General features: G+C 34.7%; 1 protein-coding gene across 2 annotated transcripts in view; it reads left to right on the forward strand.

Annotated features, from left to right (window-relative positions):
* Nucleotides 1-24,191, forward strand: part of CDH12 (cadherin 12) — a 251,083-nt gene extending 226,892 nt beyond the window's left edge. For both annotated transcript variants that reach the window (XM_057708941.1, XM_057708942.1), the window contains 4 exons: nucleotides 12,849-12,970; nucleotides 16,618-16,735; nucleotides 20,548-20,799; nucleotides 23,692-24,191. In XM_057708941.1, the coding sequence (XP_057564924.1) occupies nucleotides 12,849-12,970; nucleotides 16,618-16,735; nucleotides 20,548-20,799; nucleotides 23,692-24,191 (992 nt within the window). The remainder of the gene's footprint in view (nucleotides 1-12,848; nucleotides 12,971-16,617; nucleotides 16,736-20,547; nucleotides 20,800-23,691) is intronic.
* The last annotated feature ends 2,672 nt before the right edge of the window (nucleotides 24,192-26,863 follow it).

Consider the following 26,863-nt stretch of genomic DNA (forward strand, 5'->3'; position numbering starts at 1 on the left):
AGATAACTGCAGAACTCAGGAACACCATAAGTTGGAACTTTGATTCCTTGATTGTGGGGGTATAGATTCTCCAGTTGGACTAGAAAGGAGAGTGAGAAGTAAAAATGCATAAATCTCTTTTGAAAATTTTTGTTGAAATATAGTTGATTTGCAATGTTGTGATCATTTTAGATGTACACCAAAGTGATTCAATTATACATATATATGTATGAATATATATATATATATATATATATATATATATATTCTTTTTTACATTCTCTTCCATTATAGGTTATTACAAGATATTGGGTACAGTTCCCTGTGCTATACAGTAGGTCCTCGTTGGTTATCTATTTTATATATAGTAGCATGTATATTTTAATCCTAAACTCCAAATTCATCTCTTCCCCCTCTTTCCCCTTTGGTAAGTTTGTTTTCTATGTCTGTGAGTTTATTTCTGTTTTGCAAATAGGTTCATTTGTATAATTATTTTAGATTCCACATATAAATTATATCATGTATTTTTCTTTCTCTGTCTGGCTTACTTCACTTAGTTGGATAATCTCTAGGTATATCCATGTTGCTGCAAATGGCATTATTTCACAAAAATCTCTCTTATCTGCCCCCAGAGAGTGCTCCCCTGGTTGCCACTGCTTCTAGGATTAAAACGGACTGGCTAAATGGACTGCCCAAATACTAATTCTCCTCATGTGATTTTTGAGTTATTTGGTGTTGGGGTCTCTGAGCATCCTATCTGCCTGTGAACTTGATATGGGCACCCAATGGTAGACCTTACAGCTTCTTAATTCCAGGTTCCTATGTGCAGCAGATGGCTTTCTTGGGTGAGTTGATAGCATGATTTCTCAACTTCAGTTTTCTGTTGTGTCCACTTGACCCTGAGCAAATTCACACATCCTCATCATGCTAAACAGGTACATTACAGGCTGCTCCTTTACTGTACGCTTTCTCTGTCCTGCTGTCTCCTTTCAAATCTGCCCTCCTTGCTCTGTTAGGCTCTGAGAGATGATCGTCCAGTCAGCCGCCTGAGCAGACATGCTCTCAGGAGAACAGAACCAAATGCCATTCTCCCCAATTCTCTTTAACTTGTTTTCCTGAAGTCTTTCATGCCAGGCATCTTTCTATTACACATCCTATTACAGTTACATATGTTATTCATCATTCTTTCCACGCTTTCAATTAGTTCAACTTTGAATTATTTCCTTCATCCATAATACTGGGGACAGGTTAACCATCATATAGTTAGAGAATAAACTTTACTTTTCTAAGATCTTTCACAAGTAGAGTGAAAATGAGATGTCTAAGTTATGCGGTATAAGACCTCTATGAATTACATTATATTCACTCTAGTGACTTGGGTATAGTAAGTGATAACTGACCAGAAGTAGTCTATTCACATAATTTCTATTTATCAAAGACATATTATCCATAATAAAATTTTTTCAGGAGAAATCTATCTTGTGCAACCTAACCTTTCCATTAATGCACATGCAAAACATGTGCATATTTTTAGAAGGAGGAGTGTTAGGTCTAGTACCTTACCTCAAGATGAAAGTCTGCAGCTCGCTCTTCACTCCTCTGTACTTTAACTCTAAAAGGTCTCTTTCTCCCCAACGGCTACCGAAGCCACTAAAACCGTCATCATGGTGTGAGGGCATGCATAGTAGCAGGTCTGGTACCTCCAGTCAGAGCTTGGGCTTCAGCCATTTGAGAATGGATGGGGAGTATGCACCTGTACAGTGCAGGAGAGTGTCATTGTTCCTGAAAAGCTTAGATTTTTGAAACTTAGAAAACTGTATTTTGTTAATTATTAATGTGATTAGGGCACACACTGGCTCCACTCTGACCTGCTGGATGTAGTTTTTGCCTAAATGCAAATTAGGAAACCCCATTGTGTGGATTCTCATATGTTGTGTTGGCGCTCACTCGGACATATGAAGAATTGAGACTTAGACTCACAATCCATACATACACTCAGTGCAAGAGGGCTGCCAAGCTAATATTTCTAACACATCCATCCTTCATCCGTTCCAGCATCTGTGTGGAATTTAGAACCCTCAGGGAAGTCTGGTAGGACAAACATTATATACCTCCATAAGAAGGAAAGAGGCTAAGCACATACGCCATGGTAACTAAAGATTCTGTAATAAGAATAAGTTATCGTGGGATTTATTTTGCTTGAGGTCACAGAGTTTGAAAGTAAACTTTATTCATATTTTAATACATAAGTCTGCTTTCATTGATCAAACTAGTCAGCCTGAGCAGGAAGCTATCATTGTGGTGAATGACTGAGAAATAAATAGCCCACACTTGCCCTGCCAAGTGGAACAAAATTGTGTAAGTGTACCTTATTGCAGATTGAACGAGCATATGTTTGGGCCCTGACCCTTCTATAAAAACTCGCAGATGGAATGAAATGGTACAATGATTGAACAACTTCCAATTAATTAAAAAGCAGTCATTAATCAGTGTTGCTATCATTGGAGGTCCAAATAATTTCATTAGACTACTAATAATTCTTTTCTGCATTACTGCTTTGCTGTTTTTAGGATGCTAATCTTGAGAATTAAAAAAAAAAAATGGAAGCCTCATTCACTTCATTCAAATGATCAGAAACTTTCAACAGGCAAATATTTCTAATTTTTTTGTGGGGTTTTTTTTTTTGATGTTACTATAACACATATCATTAGACAGAGATAACTACATTAAAGCCTTAGAACTTTTATATAATTATAAAATAAATGGATGATACCAGAGATTATTCTTCTTTTCTTGGTCATGTTAATTACCCACATTGAAATAGATTGTTTCCATTCATTGTGGAACAGGTCAAAAATTAGTGATAGACTTACTGAGTGCTATATTTGGGGAAAATGTCGTGTGTAAGTGTACCATTATGTTTTGGGATTAAAATTTTGAGTAATAAATTTTTAAGTTTATTTAGCACTAGAGCTACTTTGCTTTAACTTTTTTTACTTCAACATAAGGCAAGTGATATCTTCATATATACAGACAAATCAAAATGAGATTATTATCTATAATTTAGGCTCAACATAACTTCATCTAATTTTTATAAACTTGTAACCAACATCATTTACATGCAAAGTGTTATTGATTGTGGGTTAAAACTAAGACTGAAGTCTGTTCTTAAGGACAGTTTGGGAGTAGTTAGAAGTTGACCCCCAAAATTATAAAATTATTTTAGTTATAACTATGCAAAGTATGCTAAATTCCAAGTGCTTCAGATTTCAGTGTACTCTCATATAGCCACAGGAGAAATTTACGAAAGGTTTATACGGACCAAACTGTGGTCATTAAATAATGAAGGCTTTAAGCAAAAGTAAATATTTTTGGTAGAATTTTTAAAGGGTTTCTTTTGCCATGAAATGCTGTTCTCAGACCAAATGAGAAGAAAGTACCTAATTTTTCTATAATAATTATAAGTTATAATATTATAAACTGGTAAACCAAACTATTATAGTAGCTTTACATACATTCACTCAAGTTATCACTGTCTGCATTGTAAGAGTGAGGAAATAGAGGCTAAGAGATATTTTATTTGTCACACAGCAAATGACAACCAAGCTAAGATTGGAGCCCAGGACTCACACTCCAAAACACAATTTCACAGGGACACACATCCCTCCCCTTATACTTCAATTTTAAATGAGTTAATAGTAAAATTAGCCAAGGTGATTTTTAAATGCATTTTTATATGTACATTTCCATTGTACATATAATTGAGTTGAAATTATTGTTAGCTTTGACATCTATCTATCATCTATCTATCAATCAACTATCTATATCTATATTTAAGTTCATCAGACTGCTTACCTATTAGGATTCTAGAGTGAATTTGCATTTTAGAAATGAAATACAAGGACTCAAAATATGAGCATAAGGAAATAAGTGTACAATATTATGTTTGTGGCAGTGTTGTAGGTAGGTAGATTTCTGTCTCTATCCAATGAGGGTTAATTACTAGGTCAGACTCAAGCTATAAGAGTTCCTAGTGATTTCATTGTGAAGGATCCTTTTTGATAATTTCACTGTGTATAGAAAGATTTTGCCTACCCATGCTATGTCACTTCCTACCTGCTGGCTGCCCTTCGTGGCAATGCCTTTCACAGTGCCAAGAACATAAAGAAGATCTTGCGACAGCATGGACATCAATGAGGTGGATGATGACTGACTCAACAAGGCCACCAGTGAGCTGAAAGGAAGAAACACCGAAGATGTCACTTCTCAGGATATCAGCGAGCTGGCCAGCGTGCCCGCCTCCAGAGAGCAGATCTGCTGCTCCTGCTGCTGGTTCAGCCCTGGCCTCAAAGACAGGAAGAAGCACTCAGAGGAGTCAGATGCCTCCATGGAATCTGTTTTCCTCAAGCAGAATGCTGCTTTCCTGCAGAAGTGACACGACACGCTTTCTAACATCCAAAGTATCACTTTGCCTCCTTCTATTGAGTATGAGCAAGTCGTTAGATCCAGACCACACTGAAGGGCACAGAATTACATGGAAGTAATTCATGTGGGTATCAGGAAGTGGGGATTCTTGGGAGCCATTTTAGAAGGTTACCTACCACATGTGTTTCTTGGCAACTAGATAAGTCTCTAAAAAAGGAAGAAAGTTTAGAGACCATATTACTTAACCACAACTCTTGAAAATTTTGAGAAAGACAGACAACAATCTGGTTGAATTCATTCAGTTATACAACCAAAATACAAAGTGCTGTAAGAGAAAATAACTAAAATAATTATTTTCAAAGGCATAAACATAGTATGTCACATAGGAATTATCATTTGAGTGTCTTTAAAAGACGAGAAAGATATTGAAGGGGAGAAAAGGAGGGTATTCTAGATTGATGAATCATCTTAAGCAAAGATAGAAAGGTATCAAACCTCATGTTCAGGTGAAAAATTACAAGTAGGGTAGTACAATTGGTATCCAGAGTGTGTAGAGGAGGGTAAAGAAAATACATTCAGAAAGGAAGCCTGAGAGTACTCTCTGAGAGATTTTCTCCTATAGAATACAATATTGTTAGCTACAGTCACTGTGCTGTACATTACATCCCTAGGACTTCTGTGACTGGAAGTCTGGACATTTTGATCACATTCACCTTTTTGCACATCCTGCACCCCTGCTTCAAGCAACCACTTCAAGATTGATACAAATATCAGATTATTGTGTTGTATACCTAAATTAATATAATGCTATATGTCAAGAATATCTCCATTAAAAAAGAAAAGAAAGCCTGAGGCCTTATCAAAACAGAGCCTTAAATGCCACGTGGAGAAATTGCAAAGTTTTTAAAGTGGGTTTTTGACCCCACCTTCCTTCCCTCTGTTTCTACTATACAGTCCTAGCTCGTCATATATCACTTCTCCAACTTTCCCCATCTGGCGAGTCTGGAAGGTAGTTATGCAAGGGACCTGCGTTCCTATAAACCAACACTAGCGGGGTTACATTGTATCCACCTGGGTGACCGTGATTAACCTCACCAGGATCAAGTGACAAGGGTGCGTCTGGATTCTCTGCAGTGTTTGAGCATCAGACGTTTCTTTCTAATGTGGCCAGTCTTTTTTCAAAAGGTCACTGTAAGTCACGTGCACATTTATTGAGAATAGTCATGCAGGTTGGCCCTTTCCTTTCTACTACTGTTCTTCAACTTCTTAATTGTTATCTGCATCAAAATCGCCTGGGACAGTATTCCTGGACCCCATCCAAGACATAGTGAATCAGAATTTCTGGTATTATTGCCAAGAAATCTCCATTTTAAAAAAGATACCTAGGTCATCTAATGGATACCAATGATGGAACCAAGGTGCCAAATTCTTTAAATGTTAGCATCGATTTAGGGAAATAAAACAGCTTAATGTTACTATGAAGACATGTACTTATTCAGAGTGTAGTTGATTTTTGGGGACTAAATAAAACTGTTGGTTTCAATTCTGGATTGAACCATAATTTTTTCCTCTTTTTTTCTCAAATAATTGCCTTTCTCTTACTCTTCATGAATACCTTTCCTTACATGTATGAGTCTAGGTAGTTTATCTAGCATTTAATATTTTCCTTTCTTTTCCCTGAGTAACTATGTAAAACTATTTTGTATTCTCAAGGAAGGTGACTTTGGTTTATCCTAATATTGGCAACATTTCAGTAGTACTTGTAATACACTAGAGTAATACACACTTTGAAGAAAGAACCATTTGTAAATATTCAACCATTTCATAAAGGCTTCAATGTGTTGTACACATGGAAATAATAATCATTAACACCATTATAGTCATGGACTTAATTTAGAAATTATACCATTTTTCTCACTATTATATGATGTGAAATATAATAGAATCCAAATTTGTTGTGATAGTTTATATTTTATTTTAAGCTTTCAACTGCTTATGGGTAAACTACAGATAATCAAACTACTTAGGAGTATTTTAAACCCGTAAAAATTGTTCTATCAAAATCACATGCACAACAATATCAGGCTTTTTTTTCTTAATTAGTATCAGATTGTTTTTCTGGAAATTAAAACTCATTATGTAGTGAGTTTTTCCTCTAAAGTTTACAATTTGGATAAAAATGATATTTTAGATATGTATAGAAAATTTTTAATGTCACATACCAAAATTGATGTCAAAAATAAGAAATATTTTTACACTGAAAATATTAGTTTATTGACCACATGAACTATATTGTATTTCATCTATTTGTATAGGGATCCTCTCAGGTATGAACTTCTTAGTATCGGGGACTTTATCTTACACATCTTTGATCCCTACAGTTTATTATACTCTCTGGCACATATGAATATGTACATAGTTGATGAATAAATTCTGAGTAGTTTTATAGGCATCCTATCCTGCTGATCTGGGCCTTGGAGTTCCTGATAAGTTGCTTCTTCTCAGCCTCTGTGCTTACCCAGAATATGTGGAGTATGACGTAGCTGGAAGGGACCAGACATTGAAACAGACTTAACGAAGTCCAGAGGGGAGACCTGTCAGGCCTTCTGCCACAGGCACCAGCACCCCAGGCAGTGGGCCTGCATGCAGTGAGGCAGGATGCTGAAAATCCACGCGACCTTTGGCTTGACCACACCTTGTCCACGCAGATGCCACCTCGACGCCCAAACTGTCCTGCTCCCTCTCAAGGTCCAGGCTCTGAAGTGGGACCAGGTGCCCCCAGGCAGGGGTTGACTTGGGCTGAGACTCCTGGGAGTAGCTGTGATCTCCAACAGCAGATAATGGGGAAAGGGACTTCCAGAAACTGCCACCAACCTCGTTGGCCTTGCTGGTCAGTCCCCCCAGGCCAGGCTCCATGTCCCAGAAGACCCCTACCCAGTCCCAACCCACAACCACAGAGGGCAGGTAGGTGGGCGTAGAGCCCCCTGTGATTCAGGGCAGGGTGATATGTGGTTACATAGCATGGTGACCCCACTCCAGGAGGCCTGGCAACTATGGGAGCTGATAGCTACATCAATCTCCTTGGAAGCAGAAGCCTTGCTGGAAGTGTCTGCGGACCTGGGACCAAGTGGGAGCTCTGCCCCAGCAACAGGCCCCTTGGGCAAAGTTTCTTCATGGCCTCTGGAACTGAATGCTGTTCCCAGCACCAAGGCCAGTGTGCCCTGCAGAACCCATCGCAGCTGCAGCCCCTAGTTAGAATCCTTCTTTCCTTTTAATATATATTGTAATATTTCTTATCATCAAGGATTAGTTATCTATGGCTGCGTAACAAATTATCATAGAGATTTTTGGGTCAGGAATTCTAAAAGGGTTCATCTTAATATCCACCCTAGAAAGTCCGGAAGATTGACAGCTGGGGGGTGGAATCTCGGGAAAGATCTCGTGCTTCAGAAACCCAAAGGCACTGAAACTTTTTGCTTTCTGCAGCTAATTAAGCTCCAAGTAAGGAGTGATGTCAGTCTTCGTATCAATGGAGCAGAATATGTTTGAGGTTCACTCATGTTGTTGTAGCACGTATCACTATTTTTTTCCTTTAATTGTGGAAGAATTTTATTGTTATGGATATGCCACTGTTTATCTCTTCACAAAAAGATAGACATTTGAATTGTTCCCAGTTTGGGACTATACACATGCATGATATTTCCACACACATATGCATACAGGCTTTTTGTGGACATTTGTTTCATTCTCTTGGGTAGACATCTAGGAGTGGAATTGTTGGCTTATAAATTCACGTTTTAGGTTTAAGGAAAGTTCCAACCTATTTTCCAAAGTGATTATACAACTTTATATTTCCACCAGCAATCCTTTCCATCTGCAATCCATTCTATTTCTCTGATTTGTGAATTTCAGTTTATAAGTCCTACCTTTATTTTGCTAAATGCATTCCTAAATATTTTATTATCTTTGATTCTATCGTGAATTGATTTTTTCTCAATTCTATTTTCAGTTTGCTCTTTGCTGGTATATTAGGTATAGAATGGCCATTTTGTATATTGCTTTCTTATCGCTCAGCCTTTATTTATAAGTATTTTTGTGGAATCTTTAGGGTTTCTTACCTACAGAGTCTTGTCATTTTTTGATAAAAATACTTTTCTTTTTCTTTTCAATCTGAATATTTAAAAAATTTTATTTGGGTATAATTTGAATACTTTTTAAAATTTTATTTTTATTTGATTGCACTGGATAAACCCTCAAGTGCAATGGTGAATGTGTGGTAAAAGCAGACATTCTTGCCATCGTGCTCAATATTGAAGAGAAAATATTTAATCTCTACCATTGAGTATGATGCTGGCTATGAGTTTCTTATAGATGGACCATGTCAGGTTGAAGGTGTTGCCGTCTATTCATTATTTGTGGAGTTTTTTTTTTATAAGATCATAAAAGGATAAGATTTTGTCAAATGCTAACACTGTGTCCATTGAGATAGCTATGTGATTTTTGTTCTTTCTTCTATTAATATGATATATCACACTGACCATCATTAGATGTTAAACTAACCTCGCCTCCCTAGGGTAAATGCTATTTGGTCATTATGCATTAGCTTTATAATATGCTTCTGGCATTGACTTGCTAATATTTAGTTAAGGGCTTTTTGTACCTATGTTCATGAGTGATATTAGTTCATGCTTTGGCTTTTTTCTGATGTTTTTATGACTTTTGGTATTAAGATCCAAAGAATAAGCTGGCTAGTATTTTCTCCTCTATTTTCTGAAAGAGTTTGTGAAGAATTGATATTATGTGGTCTATAAATAGCTGATAGACTTTCCCAGTGAAGCCATGTGGGCATGACTTTTTCTCGGTGGGGAGAGTTTTAATTTCAGCTTAATTTTATCTGCTTGTTTTTGGTCTATTTAGAGTTTCTATTTCATTTTGGGTCCAGTTAAGACAATTTATGTCTTCCTAGGAATTTGTCCAGTTCATCTATGTTGACTAAAGTTTTGGCATAAATTTATAATATCATTTTATAATGCATACTTCACTTATGGTATTTCACTCCTCCTTTATTACTGATTTTAATAATTTGGCCTTAATCTTTTTTATTAGTTTAAACCATAGTTTAAAATACTACTAATAAGGCAGTTCTAACTCAAATTGACTCAAAAAGTTATGGGATCTGATTGAGATATCACCAAGGATAAAGAAAGAAGCTCTAACAAAACACTCTTGAAGGCATGAGGGACAAAAATAGAATTAATTTTCGATTATTTTATCTGAGCCCAAAACTATCAATAAGCTGGCTATTCTGTATAAGCAACATGGATCAGTGATAATTGGAGTTTAAATGGCTTGACCTGTAGGAACACAGCAATTAATTGTGTAAGATTTTGGTTATTTAATGTTTACTAAGTTCATGTTTGAATTTACTTTCTAAGTAGTCAATGATAACTAGTTTTTAATTTGGCAAAGATTTGGATAATAATGTACATGCCAAATCAAGTTAAAACAAATTTCATCATTGCTGTTTCCAAGATTAGATGACTCAGAAAGGAAGCATTATTTTTGCACATCATTTAATGACTTATAAATGAAAAAATATATATATTTTACTCTAATAAATATATTCCCTTGTGAAAAGATCAGTTCTTACTTGAGTATAGTAGTTCTCAAACAGAAATGTTACTACTTACCCAGACAGATTTACAAATGTAAGGTGATGTTTTTAAACATTTAACTATAAAGAATTTTACAAATATACAATAGAAGAGAAAATTATATAATGAAACCGATAAGCCCATCACTCATTTCCGACAGTATGAATAACCTGTCTTTGTTGTTGTTATAGTTTTTCCTCTATTGTTGTTTGGGCATTTATTTTGTAATTGCCACAGTGATGACATTTAATATTCAGTAATTCTACAAATCCTGCAGTGCACAGGAAAATCTCACACAACAAAATATTTGTCTTAGCTAAAATACCAAAAACACACCTTCAAGAAGCACTTTTAATAATAAGACGTTACAATACTGATCATATTTTGAGACATATTACTTATTGGAAAAGATGTTAAAATCTGTATTGCAGGAGTATAAATATTTAAAACTACCAAAAAGGTATTTCTCATGGGTAAATATCAGCTTGAATTAATAACATATGTATACATTATAAAAGTAAATCAGTATTATAAATATAATTGTGAGAGAAGTCTTGCCCTATCCTCACACTTACTTAATAAAATAAAACTGTAATCCTGGGGGAAAAAAAAAACACTTTCTTCTTCGTATGTCCTTAGGAGTTGTAAATTATGTAGCAAGTAAAATAGGAAGTAGAGACTGATTTGTACATTGTACAGAAGTTAAATAGGTTAATATATAATAGAGTTTAAGAGCATGGACTTGAAATTAGAACACTTGGATTCAAAACCCATCTTACCACTTTTAACTTGTGATTTTTGGAAGAGTTACATTCCCCCTCTGTTCTTCAGAGTTCCATATACAGTAATGGGGATAATAATGGTCTGTATATTAAAGTCGCCTGTGAAACCTAAATGAACTCACCTCTGAAATGTATCTTAGAATATGGGCACATTATAAGCATTATGAAGTATTAGGCATTGATTTTGCTGTAATTTTTGATAATTTCCAGCTTGTTTAGGAAAGTGAACCTAATTTAACCAAATTGTTGATGTTATCTGTATTTTATGATCTATGAATACTTAATATCAGTAACAGAAGCAAAGCTAGAATAATCTCCACAAATTACAGTTGGTGATAAAAGTAATGGTAATTTACCAAAAGAGATCTAATATTCTGAAAACACTCATTTAATACAGCAAACTTCAAAACTTATGAATTAGCACCTATTAATACCACAGGTTGAAGAAAGATTAAATAACTTGTGAAAACTGAACCAAACCTTTTCTACCAGATAAGATAACACCGTGTGACCAATATTAATTTTTGAATGATAGATATTTCATGCAACCTTCTCCAAGATTACCAGTACACCTTCTCTAAACACAACCCATATTACACTATATACCATTTCTCCTCCTTTTGTGTTTTCTGTGCCTGTACTGGTACACAACGATGGATTCCACTGTGCCATATATGAATATGTGAACATTTCTTAAGCAACTGCTGATGGTATTTTTTATTTATTTAAATAAATTTTAACACAGCAGAATATTGTAGGCTTGTCAGAATCAGTCATGTGCTGAGATTTGTATAGATTCTTTAAAAGTATCCAGATAGAGATCTAAAAGAATACTAATGTTATAAATCTTCAGTGGCGCTATGAAGATTTATAACATTAGTTATATGAAGAATATAACATGTTAGATGAAGAATCTAATACAATAACCAATCATTAAAAAAGGTCTGGTGGAATGAACATAATATTTGGATTTCCATAGTCCTGGGCTTGAATATTAACTCCCCATTCCTTTAGCTATGTGACTTTGGACAAGATCCTGTGACAATTTGAGGCACTTTATCCATCTCTAAAGCTTCATTAGGTTAAACAAATAAATCGAAAGATGTGCCTTATTAGTTTAATTATTTCTGGTCTTCTTCAGCGAATGACAGAGATACTTGACACTTTAAGAAGGAAAGGCTGTTTATTCTTTCCTTTCTTGTCACCAGGAAGTAATTTCAGGGTGCATCCTAGTTTTCTATAATCTATCTCCAACTTCCATAAATTTATTTTAATTTTAATCAGTGAAAAGCCATCTTGCCTTCATTCTCCTTGTAGTTTATCATCCTTTTCTCGAGGAATCATTTTGTGAGAATTATTTCAATATGTAGATGATACTACCCAATAAAGATATAGATACAACACAGAAAAACATATGTTTTATTCAGTGAGGAATATCACTATTAGTGAAGATAGATCCTGTGAACGAACTTTGGTACGATGGCTACACTTGTGATGAAACACCAGCTAAATGTCTGACCTTAACTTTGATGGTGATTTTCAGGGATAAATACTGGTATAGTGCACTGCTGGTACTCTGACAACGTGACATTGATAGTGCCCGTATTCATCTTTTTTTAAATAATTAAAAAAAAAATTGGAGTATAGTTGATTAAAAGTGTTGTGTTAGTTTCTGGTATACAGCAAAGTGATTCAGATATACATATACATACATATCTATTCTTTTTCAAATTCTTTTCCTATTTAGGTTATTTCAGAATATTGAGCAAAGGTACCTGTGCTATACAGTAGACCTTTGTTCGTTATCTATTTTAAAAATAGCAGTGTGTACATATAAATCCATCTTTTTATCATTTCTATTTGACACAATACCTCAGTTTCCCATAAAGGAAAGATCATTTGGATTCTATGTGAATGCCAATTTTTTAAAATGTTGATGTTATTTACTATAAGAGCAATAGCTGATCAGATTTTGTAATCATCTTTTCTCCTTTTGTGTTTTCAACAGGTAACCCATTATTAACCAGCAGAGTCAACATATTAATTAATGTCCTAGATGTCAATGAATTTCCTCCAGAAATATCTGTGCCGTATGAGACAGCTGTGTGTGAAAATGCCAAATCAGGACAGGTATCTTATGAATATTGTTAATTAAGAGTGTGTAAACAAACACTGGCTATAGGTTATAAAACCATGCATGAATACGCACATGGGTCATATGTCTTCATAAAAGTAACCATAAAAGACAGTAACTTCTTTTGAATTCTTGGTATGTGTTGGTTGTGAAGTTAATACCACAGGGGATAAAGTGATGATGTCCTAGTGAATTTTCTTTGTATAACTAAAAGTTCTAGCTAGGATTGCAGATTCTGCTCTTTTCCACTCATATACTGTGGAATTTCTAAAGAACTTGTGACTATAAATCCAGTAAGCAAACAACTTTAGACTACAGTCTTCTATAGCATTTCTTCCTTTGCTCACATGTTGAAGGGGTGCACAAAAACTCTTAAGCTCATGAAACATGGAACGCTTTCTCTGGTGGCCTTTAGTAGAGCATCTGGCTTATTCCAAGTATATGAATTACATTTTCTTATTAAGTATTGTTCTAGAGGGAGGTTCTACTGGGGAGAGGATATGAGGAAGGACCACATAGTTAATGAAAGTTACTGTCAAAATCCTAGAGTTTATGTGGGTAATGGTGGGTAGCTAGCTCATATAAATGAATGAGTGAATATATAATATAATGTGATATAATGTAATATAACATAGTATAATATAATAGGAACTAGGCATGAGAAAATGGTAAGAGTACATTATGAAACAAGAATATAATTAATCCAATACTGTGTACCTAGTTTCCAAAAGAAGAATAGATCAGCCTGCTTTGCTGTCTATTTCAATTACCTTTAAACAGCATAACTACTCATTTAAGTAAATTTGAAGTTTTAATTCTCACTTGAAGAAATCTCTCAATATTTAAAACAGTATCTTTATTGAAAAAGTCCTTCTTTAATATCTAGTATCTGTTTCAATTTGAATGTTTTCTACTGCTTCATAGAATATTTGTCCCATAGTTCTAATCCTGTGATGTTCACTGGCCTTATAGCTATTAATTAATATTAAAAAAAAAGTTAACATAAATGTTCTCATTCATGCATGCCCCATTTCAAGTGCTCAGTGGCTCTATGTGAGGAATGTCTACCATTTCTGTCAGTGTAGATGTAGAGTATTTCCAACAGGACAGAAATTCTAGGGGACAGTGCTGCTCTATTACTGCTTTTGATAATTTGGGGAAAGTATTAACTTTATTGCAGTATGATTTATTTAGTCATATTTTCCCAAGTGATAAATTTGCATCTTTAACTTTGAGTAGACACAGAAACACATTTTGTAAAAGTTTTAATGCTTTATGACTTTAAATGCACCCAAAATTTATGTGGGAGAGAACCCAGTACCTGAAATAGTAGATGCTACATAAATGTTTACATAAATAAATAACCTGAAATGGTTATTTGCCAAATTGTAAGAGGTTTACCAAAATTCTACAAGTTAGCTATTCTCCACTTTTCAGAGCCCTCCACTGCCACCCCCAAAATTCAATCCTTTGTTTCTAGGTAATTTAGGAATTAATTATTCTATTAACTATTTCACAGCAATCAGAATTTTGTAATGCACTAACTGAAAGCTGTTTGGAAATAGAACTCTGTTTAATGCTTCTATGTTTCTCCAACAAATTAAAGCATTTAAAATTTTGGGAATAGTAGAAGTTATTAGAGATTACTTGATTTTCTTACATTTAGACAAAGTGGTAAGGAATCTGTGGGGTCATTGGAAACTCTTTTTTCTAATATATCTGTTGGGCATTTTGTGTCTTATTGGGCCACACTTATATACAAAACATAACCCTGAAATGTCTGAAATGTAGTATATGAGCATTTTCTGCTTTTGATCCAGCCGTCCCACCTCTTGTCTAGAGACTGTGCATAGGAACTATTTATCTTTTCTGGACTATAGTTGAATATGCATGCATGTGTATATATGTAGGTATGCCTTATTTATCTATGTGTCTATCTATCTATCTATCTATCTATCTATCTATCATCATCTATCTATCTATCCATCTATCAAAAGAAGTAAGAGAAAAGAAAGATGATGCTATATAAATCGTGATTTATGTAATGAACCAATGAAGTATAGGAGTTGTTTTCCTTAGGGCAATAACTCCCAAGTGTCAATTCCAGATAAGTGCCAGTTTTTACCAAAAATTTCATCCATATATTCTATGTTAAAGGATTTTTTTAAATGTAAAGTTATGTTCTTGATAAGTTTTGATGTTAATTTAGTAAATAACTGTGCTAGTTGATAGCAAGGGCAAAACAAAACAAAACTTGACAAATTATTTCCCAAATAATTTAAAGAAATTTTATGGATAAGACATAGTGATCTGAGCACATGGTTTTATGTGAAGGAAAGTTGAAGTTTTACGGGGTCTCTATGGTAATTATTTGACTAAATTGCCGTATCCCATGATTTAGCCTTTGGTGTTGAATCCATGACAATTCTAAAGGCTAAATAGATCCTGTGTGACTGATTTACACTAAAATAGGGAGCTGAATTTCTCATTAGAGGACCCATTGTCAAAATACAAACTGCTAGTACTGCACTAGACACTCGAAGTCTCAGTGTATATGTTTTTGTGTTCCTGTGTGTGCCTACAAGCACACACAGCTATATGGGAAGGTAGATAGATCATAGTTATAAGACTGGGTTTTAACCATGGACTAAAACAAAAGGGGATAAATAACTCACATGTTTAATGGCATCAGTCTAAAATCACATGATACAGGCTTTACCCACTGGGAACAGGATGTTGCAGTTGAAATCAAAGGTCTTCCTCTGGCAAATTCAAACTTAGTCTAAGAGTGTGGTCACCTGAGCACCACACTGCCCTTGTCCGCTTCCACACAAACTTCCTGAAATTCTTTCTGATGCAAAGCTGTTGGATATGTTAATAAATAACTACCTCAAAGCCATTCTGATTTGCCTATGTATGTAGTGAATTATCAATTTCATAGTTTGGCTCTTGGAATTTAATCTCCAAATTCTTAAGGGCATCTCATTGAAGTATCAGAATTTTAGCTACTTAGATACACAACTTACAGGAGCAATTTAGGAAAAGATTTGAAACAAGATTGATCATGCTTACTTCTTAAGAAAAAAAATTCTATGTAAACACAATTTGTATTCTTACCCACTGGGGGAAAAGAAACAACAGAAAAAACAGAACTGCATCCTGTGTATCTTTTTCTCATCATTTTACTTATTTATCAAGATAAAACTCATTCTCACAAACATAACAATGCTAAAGTTTTGCTTTGCAAGGACTTTTAAATAATCAGAGATTTTTGTTTCCAGTAAGCATTTTCATATTTGGGTTAGGAAGCATTTATTTCATGTAATTTAAAATGCAAGCAAGTACATCTTAATTTTATTTTGCTTATTAGTGAGAATTTTCAGTGTTGTTCATCTTTTTCATTATGTAGATATCGATTTGAAATTAGCTCATACCCTATAATTGTACCTGCCATTAATTAACTGTAAATGTTTAGCTATTTGTTTACAAAAATATTTGTAAATAGTTGGCCCACTCATATGAATTCTAAAAATGTCATTTCTGTTTACTTGCATGTTTCATTAGGTAAACTTATTAACCTGGTGTGTAGAGTTCCCTTTGAAACTGATGACTGATTTCAAGTCTCATCTCCACTTTGTTTCAGATAATTCAGATAGTCAGCGCTGCAGACCGAGATCTTTCACCTGCTGGGCAGCAATTCTCCTTTAAATTATCACCTGAAGCTGCCATCAAACCAAATTTTACTGTTCGTGACTTCAGAAGTAAGTTTAACCACATAAAAATTTATCTCTGATCATGCAACTTTGTAAAAGGACACCAAGGTAGAAATCAATGCTCTTCCTAAAAGCACTCAAGTTCATGAAATACAGACATCCGTATATGAGAAATACAAAATTGTATGGCTAGCAGTAAACTAAATGTTTAACCTATATAGACTATATCTAATGAGGCAAATTACGCCCATTTATAATGTGGACATTCCCTTAAGGAGTCAACAAACTATAGGCTATTTGGGAAATTAAATACTTTTCATGTTTTAAATATATCATTTGTTCTACATGCACTGATCATACATACAAATGACTGTTTTATTTGAATAATACATGATATGGCACAGGTCAAGCTTACAGGCTTTGTACTGAGAATGGTATAGGTTTTCACTCCCACTGTATTACTACCTAATTGGCAGATTCTCAATATATTTAATTAACTAAATTATTTCAACCTCATAGTTAAAATAAATTAACCTTATTTTTTTTAATAAATAAAATAATGGATACAAATCCTTTAACACAATGCCTAAAACCTATTACCTTCAAGATAATTTTAGCTGCTGCCTCTGCCATCATAATAACTACACTTTTATTTCTATCACCACTGCTACTACCATCACTATTACTGATACTAACATTATCACATCTGCTGCTATTACAATCACTACAGAAATATAAAGGACACTGGATTAGGTATATTAAGGCTAAATACTGATCAGTAGTTCTGACTTTATTTGAACTGTGACTTTAGTTATTTTTTCTCTTCTAAGTTTCTGTAGACATAAAGCATGAAATAAAAACTCCTGAGTTCACAATGTTGGGTAGAAAAAGCTAATTTTTACTAGATCCTGTGCTAATGGAACACATGAACAAGTGGTAAGATGGATGATATGATGATGATGGTTGATAGAAATCAAAGGATGTTTTGAGAAAGTTAATTTTCTTCAAATACTTGGGGGAAGGAAATCACAGTCACAGAAGGAAATTCAATGAGATTTGCTACATCTAATAATTTAATGTGAGGAACGGTGGGGAATGAAACAAGGTCCCAATTATGAAGCGCTTAATAAGTAGGGATACCACATGTTTTGTCATGAAAACTCGAGTACATCTGAGAATAGAAGTGGACGACGTTAGTAATTTTAATTAGAGCACCACACCTAAAATAGGGCTGTCCAGGACAAACTGGACCACATGGTCAACCTGTCTATAAGCCATTTAAAGAGTTTGTAACTTAAATCCAATGACCCAAGGAGTCTTTGAAAGGTTTACAAAAGAGTTCAAGGTGTTCAGATTTGCATTTTAGCAGATCAGTCTGGATGCAGTGTGGAAAAGACAATAGAGGGATACAAGACTACTTCTGATACTATTGCAGAAAATGGATGAGAGAGTCTTGGCTCAGGGTAATGGCTGTGAGGATGGAGGTTAGTGTTTGGAAATAGAATACATAGAGCTTGATGCTAGATCTCCTAGATTACATATGTAAATATGCTGAAGAAGAAGACTAATAAGACTTCCAGATCATTGCCTTGAGCAACTAAGTAGCTGAAACAAAAGTATTGACTATTTCCCACCATTTATCTTTGCTGAAGAATCTATATATGATTAATCATAATAATATGAATCAGGTCATCTTGCCTCAAAGTATAGTGTTTTCTCATGATCTGAACATGTATTTGCCACTCATGCCATTTACCATATCACGTTTTATCTTGTTATATTTTAAGTGTAATTTTAAGGATTTTTGGTTTGTTTAAATGGATAGACACTTTTTTTACACCTTCTTTTGTGAGAACACAGAAGGTCTACTCTTTTAGCAAATTTCAGTTATATAGTACAATGTTATCAACTACAGTCACCATGTGTCAGATCCTCAGACTTTATTCATCTTATAACTGATAGTTTGTACCCTTTTACCAACCTCTCCCTGTTTCTGCCACCCCCAGCCTCTGGTAACTTTTTTTCTACTTTCTGTTTCTATGAGTTCCGTTTTGTTTTGTTTTTTTCTTAGATCCCGCATAGAAGTGTTTACCATGCAGTATTTGTCTTTCTCTGTCTGATCTATTTCACGAGCCTAATACCCTCCAGGTTCATCCATGTTGTCACAAATGACAGGATTTCCTTCTTTCTTATGGCTGAATAATAGTCCACTGTGTGTATATGCAATATATATCACATTTTCTTTATCTATCACTCGATAGAAACCATTTTACGGGTGAAAATGAGGTTTAATATGTCTTTTTTCTTCTCACCATGGACAGCAGAATGAATTCTATATGGTCACATATCAATAATAATAATAATGGGTTGAAAATAAATCTTTAAAAAAGGGGAGATTGCTTTTCGACATAACATGTTCAAGAGGATCAAACCGCTAGCTCCTCAAGTCAAATACACCAGCATCTCTGACTTCCTATTTCTATTAATCACTTTCTCCCAGGTTTCAGACTTTAATCCTCAACTGTTCCTTTCCCCAGACTCAAGTATGCAACCATCAATTGCTGAAGATTTCAGTATTGATTCAACTAGTCCCCATTTTCTATTCCTACTGTCAACGCAAGCGCCTGACACCACTGACTCTTCCTGGGAATGTTATAATAGACATTTGGTATCTTGATATTTTGTTTCTCAATTTAAAAATATCCTCTGTGTAATGACAAATTGTTATTCCCATGCCAAATTCTATCTTATATAAAGTTTTCTCAGTTTGGTCGTTCTTACTGAAATGGGTATAGAGAAAGGTGCCTAATTTTTCACTGTTGAAATTAGAATCCACAAATAGAATGAATGGAATATTATTGAGATAGTAACAGTTTTCTGACATACTTGTATTTTAATGAGTAATATATTTTTCTAAAATTATTTTACCTGATTCCAAAGTGGGTATCATGTATGGCTACAATAAACTAAATATTAGTACCTTTTTAAAAAACAGCAAAATGTTTCTAGGAGTGACTTTAATAGACTCAAAAAATGAAAGTGTCACAAATGAAATAAAAATTCCACTTTTATGTGTAGAAATAAAAGAAGTAAAGAACAAATATATGCAAAATCACACTTTCAATAGAAATATTAGTTTTACTAATATAAAATTTTAAATTCTTATTGCCTTGGATTATTCCAAGTAAATATTGCATCATTGATTGTGTCAAAATTAAAATGAATTACTTTTGTAATTATATTAAAGTGATAATTATTATAATTCATGATGTTTAAAAAATTTAATGAATCTTGATGTTTTTAACACGCTTTATTTTCCTTTCCATGTTTCTTATGCTGTTTTGAAAAAGTGAAAATGTATATATATAGTCACACATATACAATATGTATGTATCATAGATATGGTTTGGGCAAAATCAAAAATCAAGTTTTATCTGAAATAGTATATTGATATTTGTTATATTTTAAAGAACAATTTCTTAGGGAAGATATACTGATTCATCCTTTGTAATCTTTGTTCTAATCATGTAAGAAAAGATCTACAAAGTATTTTTTTCTTTGTGAGATTTTGATATCAGAAAAAAAAAGTATGTCTTGTCTTGTAAACAATTTTCTCTTCTTTCTGAATAGAAAATTTAATTCTTACACCAGACAAGATTAATGTTTCTTCTTTTCCTAAGGATTGTTTTGATTACATCTGATTACATTTTGGCAGCTTTCATAATGATAAAAGAAAGAATTAAAATATGGATGTATTTTACTGACTCAAGAAGAGCTTCCTACTGTTTAACAGATACCAACTTGAAGATTTGAAGTGATGCTCATAGTAACCATCTTATCATAAATGTCATATTTTGTAGACAACACAGCTGGAATTGAAACCCGAAGAAATGGATACAGCCGCAGGCAGCAAGAGTTGTATTTCCTCCCTGTTGTAATAGAAGACAGCAGTTATCCTGTCCAGAGCAGCACAAACACAATGACTATTCGAGTTTGTAGATGTGACTCTGATGGGACCATCCTGTCTTGTAACGTGGAAGCAATTTTTCTACCTGTGGGACTTAGCACTGGAGCTTTGATTGCAATCCTACTGTGCATTGTTATACTCTTAGGTTGGTTTCAATATTAATCATGTATTCTCTCTCTCTTTGTCTCTCTCTGTAACTCCCTTCCTCCCTCCCTGCCTTGTTTGTGTATCTCATTTTACCATGTAAATCAGTTTTTTCTTCATCAGATGCTACATCTGGATAGAAGACTGTTTATCTATACTGAATTATATTTTTATTACAGTTAATTTTCTATTTCCTACCATATGGAAATATACCAATAGAAATAAGTAAATAACATCATCAAAAATATAAAAGTATGTTCAAGCTGTAGGGAATTTTCAAGTAATAACAGTTGGTGGCACTTGCTGTGATAAACTTTTCTATGACAAATATCTCATTTGCAGCAACATTTTTAAATTCATTTTTTACATCCTAGTAATTATTGCTGCCAAATAAAGTATAGTATAACTTTTAAAATGATCCTAGATGAACAGTAGTTGTCAAATACCAGTTCAATAAGGAAAGAAAGAAAGGAGAAAGAACAGGAAAGAAATAGAAGGTAAAAGCACCTCCAAATTTGTTTTTTTTTCTGTCTAAAGTTCCAGCCAGAAGCAATTCTTATTCCACTTTTTTCAGATCTCCTCACATCAAAAACTCTAACCAATCCCCCTAGAACAGAACAGAACACAATGAAATATCGAGAAGCACAGCAAAGGGAAAGGATCGAAGTAAATGTATTCTGCAACATTTCTGTGAGAATGAAAACCTACTTTAGGGGCTTCCCTCTTCCATCAGCTCTGTTCAGCTGACTCTATTTCATTTATTCATTCACTGATGGATTCACAACAGCAAGGAGAGATTTTTTTTTTTATTTTTGCAGTCATTCCTTTAAATTAAAATTGCAACAGAGGTACAGTTGGGCACTGTGGAATCAGCTTATATATTCATGTTTATTATTTAACCAAGATATTCTGAAAAATGTGCATACCTACCTTTATCTCTTGGGTAGAAAATAAAATTTTAAAAAACTTACTAGGGTATAAAGCATGGTGCAAGGCATATATAATAGTTTGTGAAGAACATTCAGAGTCAGAATCTCACAGTGGTTTGGAGGGTAAAGTTCTAGTCCATCTTGCATGGTGTAGATATTAATTCCACATAAGTAACCTTGATGTGTAGAACAAGGCATTCTTTATATCTTTATAATTTAGAATTATAAATTATATGTGACATCTGTTTGTGCTGATGATATAAACCCCTTTAAAAGGGAAGATTCAAAATAACGTTCTCATGCCTGAAGTTGAGCAAGATCAATTAGGTGTTTAGCTTCAAATCAAGCGTTTCTTTTTCATCCTCCTTTCTTCTCTAGTTGCTGTCTGAGTCCCAGAGTATTTCCATATCCACCTAGCATGCCTCGGCATATTCCAGATTCTAGTCTTTGGCCTCTTTGGTCCTCTTACTGTTAACAATTCATGTTGCTCAGGTTAACATTATCATGTACTGTCATCTGCCACTCATTGATCCAACTATTTACTGACTGTCCACCGTGCAGCTATTTGTGAATTGCTAGTACACAGCTGTGAATGTTGACACTCTTAGTCTTGCCATAGGGTCTGCTTACAATTCCATCCATTCTTTGATCTCCTTAGCTAACCTCGGACTCCTTTAGATTTCCCAGCTTATCTCTTAGCCATTGTTATATCTTTCCTAGGGTGGGGGGAGCATGAGAACCTTGTGGTGCCTGGGAACTTTGATTTGACCCTCAAGCACATCTAACTAGTCTCTTTCTGAGCCATGGGAACTCTAAAGCCATTTTATACACATGCATTTTATACACATTTTCTCTATGAGGTTTACAGTCTCTCACACATTCTCTGGTGAGCAAACAATAGTGTTTTTAGTTCTGAGATTTGCCTAAATCCCAAGAGGAGTGCTGAGTACTAAACATTCCCCCAAGTCCCACTCTTCAGAAGCTCTATCAATATCTCCTCCTTCCTTCTCCAGAATTTTGGAAGACGAGGGAATAAATGGGCTTTTATCATCATGCAGTCTCCTACTTTCTAATCCTATGACAAGAGTCTTGCTTCCAGACACTGTTGTGGTAAATCAAACACTTTGGCTTTCAATCTATCGCCACTGATATGGAGGAGAGGGGAGTATTATGCCAGGCAAAGTTGAGCACTGACTTCATGATGTGAATCTGTGCTTATTCACTCCTAGAAAAAAACACTGTCAATGTAATGATGACGTGAGTCAACGGGGAAAAAAGAGATAATCAATAATGAGAGTCTATAAATTAACTATTTTGAGATATTATCTTGCTTCAAGAAGGTAACCTGAATACTAGGCATTTGGTTTGGAAAATATTTCAATATGGTAGGACAGAGAATTTAAATAATTAGAGGTCTCAGTTGACAAAATTTGGAAAACTAAGGCCTATATATTCTACATACTCTTTCTTATTTCTTTTAAAAGTGATTGTCACGTGAATTGTGTTTATTTCATTAGAAATATGGTAATGTTGACAATGGAGAAGTCTAGGTATGAATAACATGCAAGTGTTAGTTCTGGGCTACAATGTTCAAGGCTTACTTCAATGCCATACAGTTCTCTGTATGATTGAACAACCATTCTTTTCTTTTGTTAAATTTTGTAACACAAACTTTTTACCTGACACTGAAATGTTTAAATACAACGCATGTGAAATATAAGGCTACAACTCTTTGATAATGTGAATCATTTTCCTATGGTTTCATGTTAGTTACAATTTCAAAATGAAATTAAATTTAAACAATGAAAAAGGTCGACAGAGTTATGATCCTTATTGACTACAGTATGTTTACTTTCAAAATAATAGGATGCCATTAAAAACACTCAGCCAGCCCTGATCGATTTTATTTTTTATGGAGCGGTGAGCTGACATATTCTCAAATTGCAATTTTTCTCTCGTTCTAGCCATAGTTGTGCTGTATATAGCCCTGCGAAGGCAGAAGAAGAAAGACACCCTGATGACCTCTAAAGAAGACATCAGAGACAATGTTATCCATTATGATGATGAAGGAGGCGGGGAGGAGGACACCCAGGCTTTCGACATTGGTGCTCTGAGAAACCCAAAAGTGATAGAAGATAACAAAATTCGCAGGGATATAAAACCAGACTCTCTCTGTTTACCTCGGCAGCGACCCCCAGTGGAAGATAACACAGACATAAGGGATTTCATTAATCAGAGGCTACAGGAAAACGATGTGGATCCCACCGCCCCACCATACGACTCGTTGGCAACATATGCCTATGAAGGCAACGGATCAGTTGCCGACTCCCTCAGCTCCATAGAGTCTCTGACCACGGAAGCGGACCAGGACTACAACTATCTAACAGACTGGGGACCCCGCTTTAAAGTCCTGGCAGACATGTTTGGCGAAGAAGAGAGTTATAACCCTGATAAAGTCACTTAGGGGAGAAGCAAAGGCTAAAACACAACAGATGAAATTTAAGAGAAAGGAACACACATAGAAATCACACTTCTACATCCCCCCCTCCCCGACACCCACAGACACACCAGGCTTTCTAGGACAAGATTCCTTTGATTATCTGGTTTCTAGCAAGTTGCTACATTTATCATATTGTCAGTTTTGGTTTATTCTGCCAACACAAGATAAATCCTAAAATGTGTACTTGCTTGGTTTTGTTTTGTTATTTTGGAAACACACTGAGACAAGCTCAGGCCTATTAAATACAATTTACTGGCGTGACAACCTAGAACGAAGATAGCTATGTGGCATCACGGTGGAAGAGTGTTAGATTTTTCTTAATTCCACTAAAGTGCCTATTGAAACTCTTATCATTTAAAGTCGTGTAGAGTACACTCTGCTGTGATGGCATTGCGGGATTCGGGCACAGAGGACATAAAATAAAGACACTGTCTTTACGTCACGGAGCAATAGCAACACACCGACTTCGCATTCCTTTTAAGGAAAAAAGAGGAATATGTTCTGAACTCCATCTTCTTATAATTCAAATGCTCTTTTTTTCTTTTTTAAACTGTATGCCAAAATATATTTGTTTTTCCTAACCCTTCAGAAAATGGAAATAAATGTGATATCAAATTCAATATGTAAGTCCCAAATTTTAAAAGCAATGTTTGATCTTAATATTAGTTCTTATTAAAGGTGTTCATGAAAATGTTAATTTTTTTCCAAAGAAATAAAATTTTTAAAAAGAGAATTTTAAAAAATCCTCTTCATAAAGAGAGGCCTCAGGGCTGAAACTCCACATTAAAATAAATATTGGTTTTGTTTTAATATTGTGCCGATGTGTGGAAGGTTGGTTTTAACAAATCACCAGGTCATTGCAGTCTTCAGTCATAGGTAAAATTTAAGTTGTATTTCTATGAAACATATTGGGGGGCAAAATGTCACTCATTTACACAGGGGAAGAGAAATTGATATACAGCTTCTCAGAGTTTCTTACAATCTAGTGATACTTTCATGAACAAAGAAAATAAAATATTTATCAAATAATACAGAATGGACTTATAGCATGTCTAAAAATATTTATTAAACATTAGCAAGCAAATGAAAAATCAGGGACTTCACAAAACTCAAACCAAATGCTAACTCCTAAAATGGACACAAATGCAAAATCTGGTAGTTGATTTATTTATTTTATTAACATGGATTTCAACTGTGTGAATATCATTATTATATTGGAGTTCAGAGTGGCTTCTTTACGCTATAATCTATAATTCTAACATAAATGATACCAAAAGCTTCCTCTGTAAAAAACGTTTACTTTTTAATTTGATAAGATTTCTAAGAAATACTAGCCTTTATAAGCAGACAGGTAAGCTGCACTCACATACTTTACTTTTTTTTTTTAAGAACTTTTATTGAGATACAGTTAACAGACAATAAACAGCATACATTTAGAGTGTACAATTTGGTATCCCAATCTCTCAATTCATTCCCCCCCAACCCACCCCGCTTTCCCCACTTGGTGTCCATGTGTTTGTTCTCTACACCTGTGTCTCTATTTCTGCCTTGCATTTCCTCTTTCATGGTTGTTAGCATTTGCCTTATGTATTGAGGTGCTCCTATATTGGGTGCATACATATTTATAATTGTTCTCTCCTCTTCTTGGATGGATCCCTTGATCTTTATGTAATGTCCTTTCTTGTCTCTTGTAACATTTTTTGTTTTAAAGTCTATTTTATTTGATATGAGTATTGCTACTCCAACTTTCTTTTGATTTCCATTTGCATGGAATATCATTTTTCATCCCCTCACTTTCCGTCTGTATGTGTCCCTAGGTCAGAAGTGGGTCTCTTTTAGACAGCATATATATGGGTCTTCTTTTTGTATCCAGTCAGCCAGTCTGTGTCTTTTGGTTGGTGCCTTTAGTCCATTTACATTCAAGGTAATCATCAATATGTATGTTCCTATTACCATTTTCTTAATTGTTTTGTTGTTGTTTTTGTAGGTCCTTTTCTTCTCTTATGTTTCCCGCTTAGAGAAGTTCTTTTAGCATGTGTTGTGGAGCTAGTTTGGTGGTGCTGAATTCTCTTAGTTGTTGCTTGTCTGTAAAGCTTTGGATTTCTCCATCGAATCTGAATGAGATCCTTGCTGGGTAGAGTATTCTTGGTTGTAGGTTCTTCCCTTAAATCACTTGAAATATATCATGCCACTCCCTTCTGGTCTGCAGAGTTTCTGCTGAGAGATCAGCTGTTACTCTTATGGGAGTTCCCTTGTATGTTATTTGTTGTTTTTCCCTTGTTGCTTTTCATAACATTTCTCTGTCTTTAATTTTTGTCAGTTTGACTACTATATGTCTTGGCATGTTTCTCCTTGTGTTTATCCTGCCTGGGACTCTCTGTGCTTCCTGGACGTGGGTAGCTATTTCCTTTCCCATGTTAGGGAACTTTTCAACTATAATCTCTTCCAATATTTTCTCAAGTCCTTTCTCTCTCTCTCCTCCTTCTGGGACCCCTATAATATGAATGTTGGTGCGTTTAATATTGTCCCAGATGTATCTTAGGCTGTCTTCAGTTCTTTTCATTCTTTTTTCTTTATTCTTTTCCTCATCAGTGATGATCACCATTCTGTCTTCCAGGTCACTTATCCGTTCTTCT

The sequence above is a fragment of the Hippopotamus amphibius genome, chromosome 15 (genome assembly GCF_030028045.1).
Source record: "Hippopotamus amphibius kiboko isolate mHipAmp2 chromosome 15, mHipAmp2.hap2, whole genome shotgun sequence".
NCBI classification, from domain to species: Eukaryota; Metazoa; Chordata; class Mammalia; order Artiodactyla; family Hippopotamidae; genus Hippopotamus; species Hippopotamus amphibius.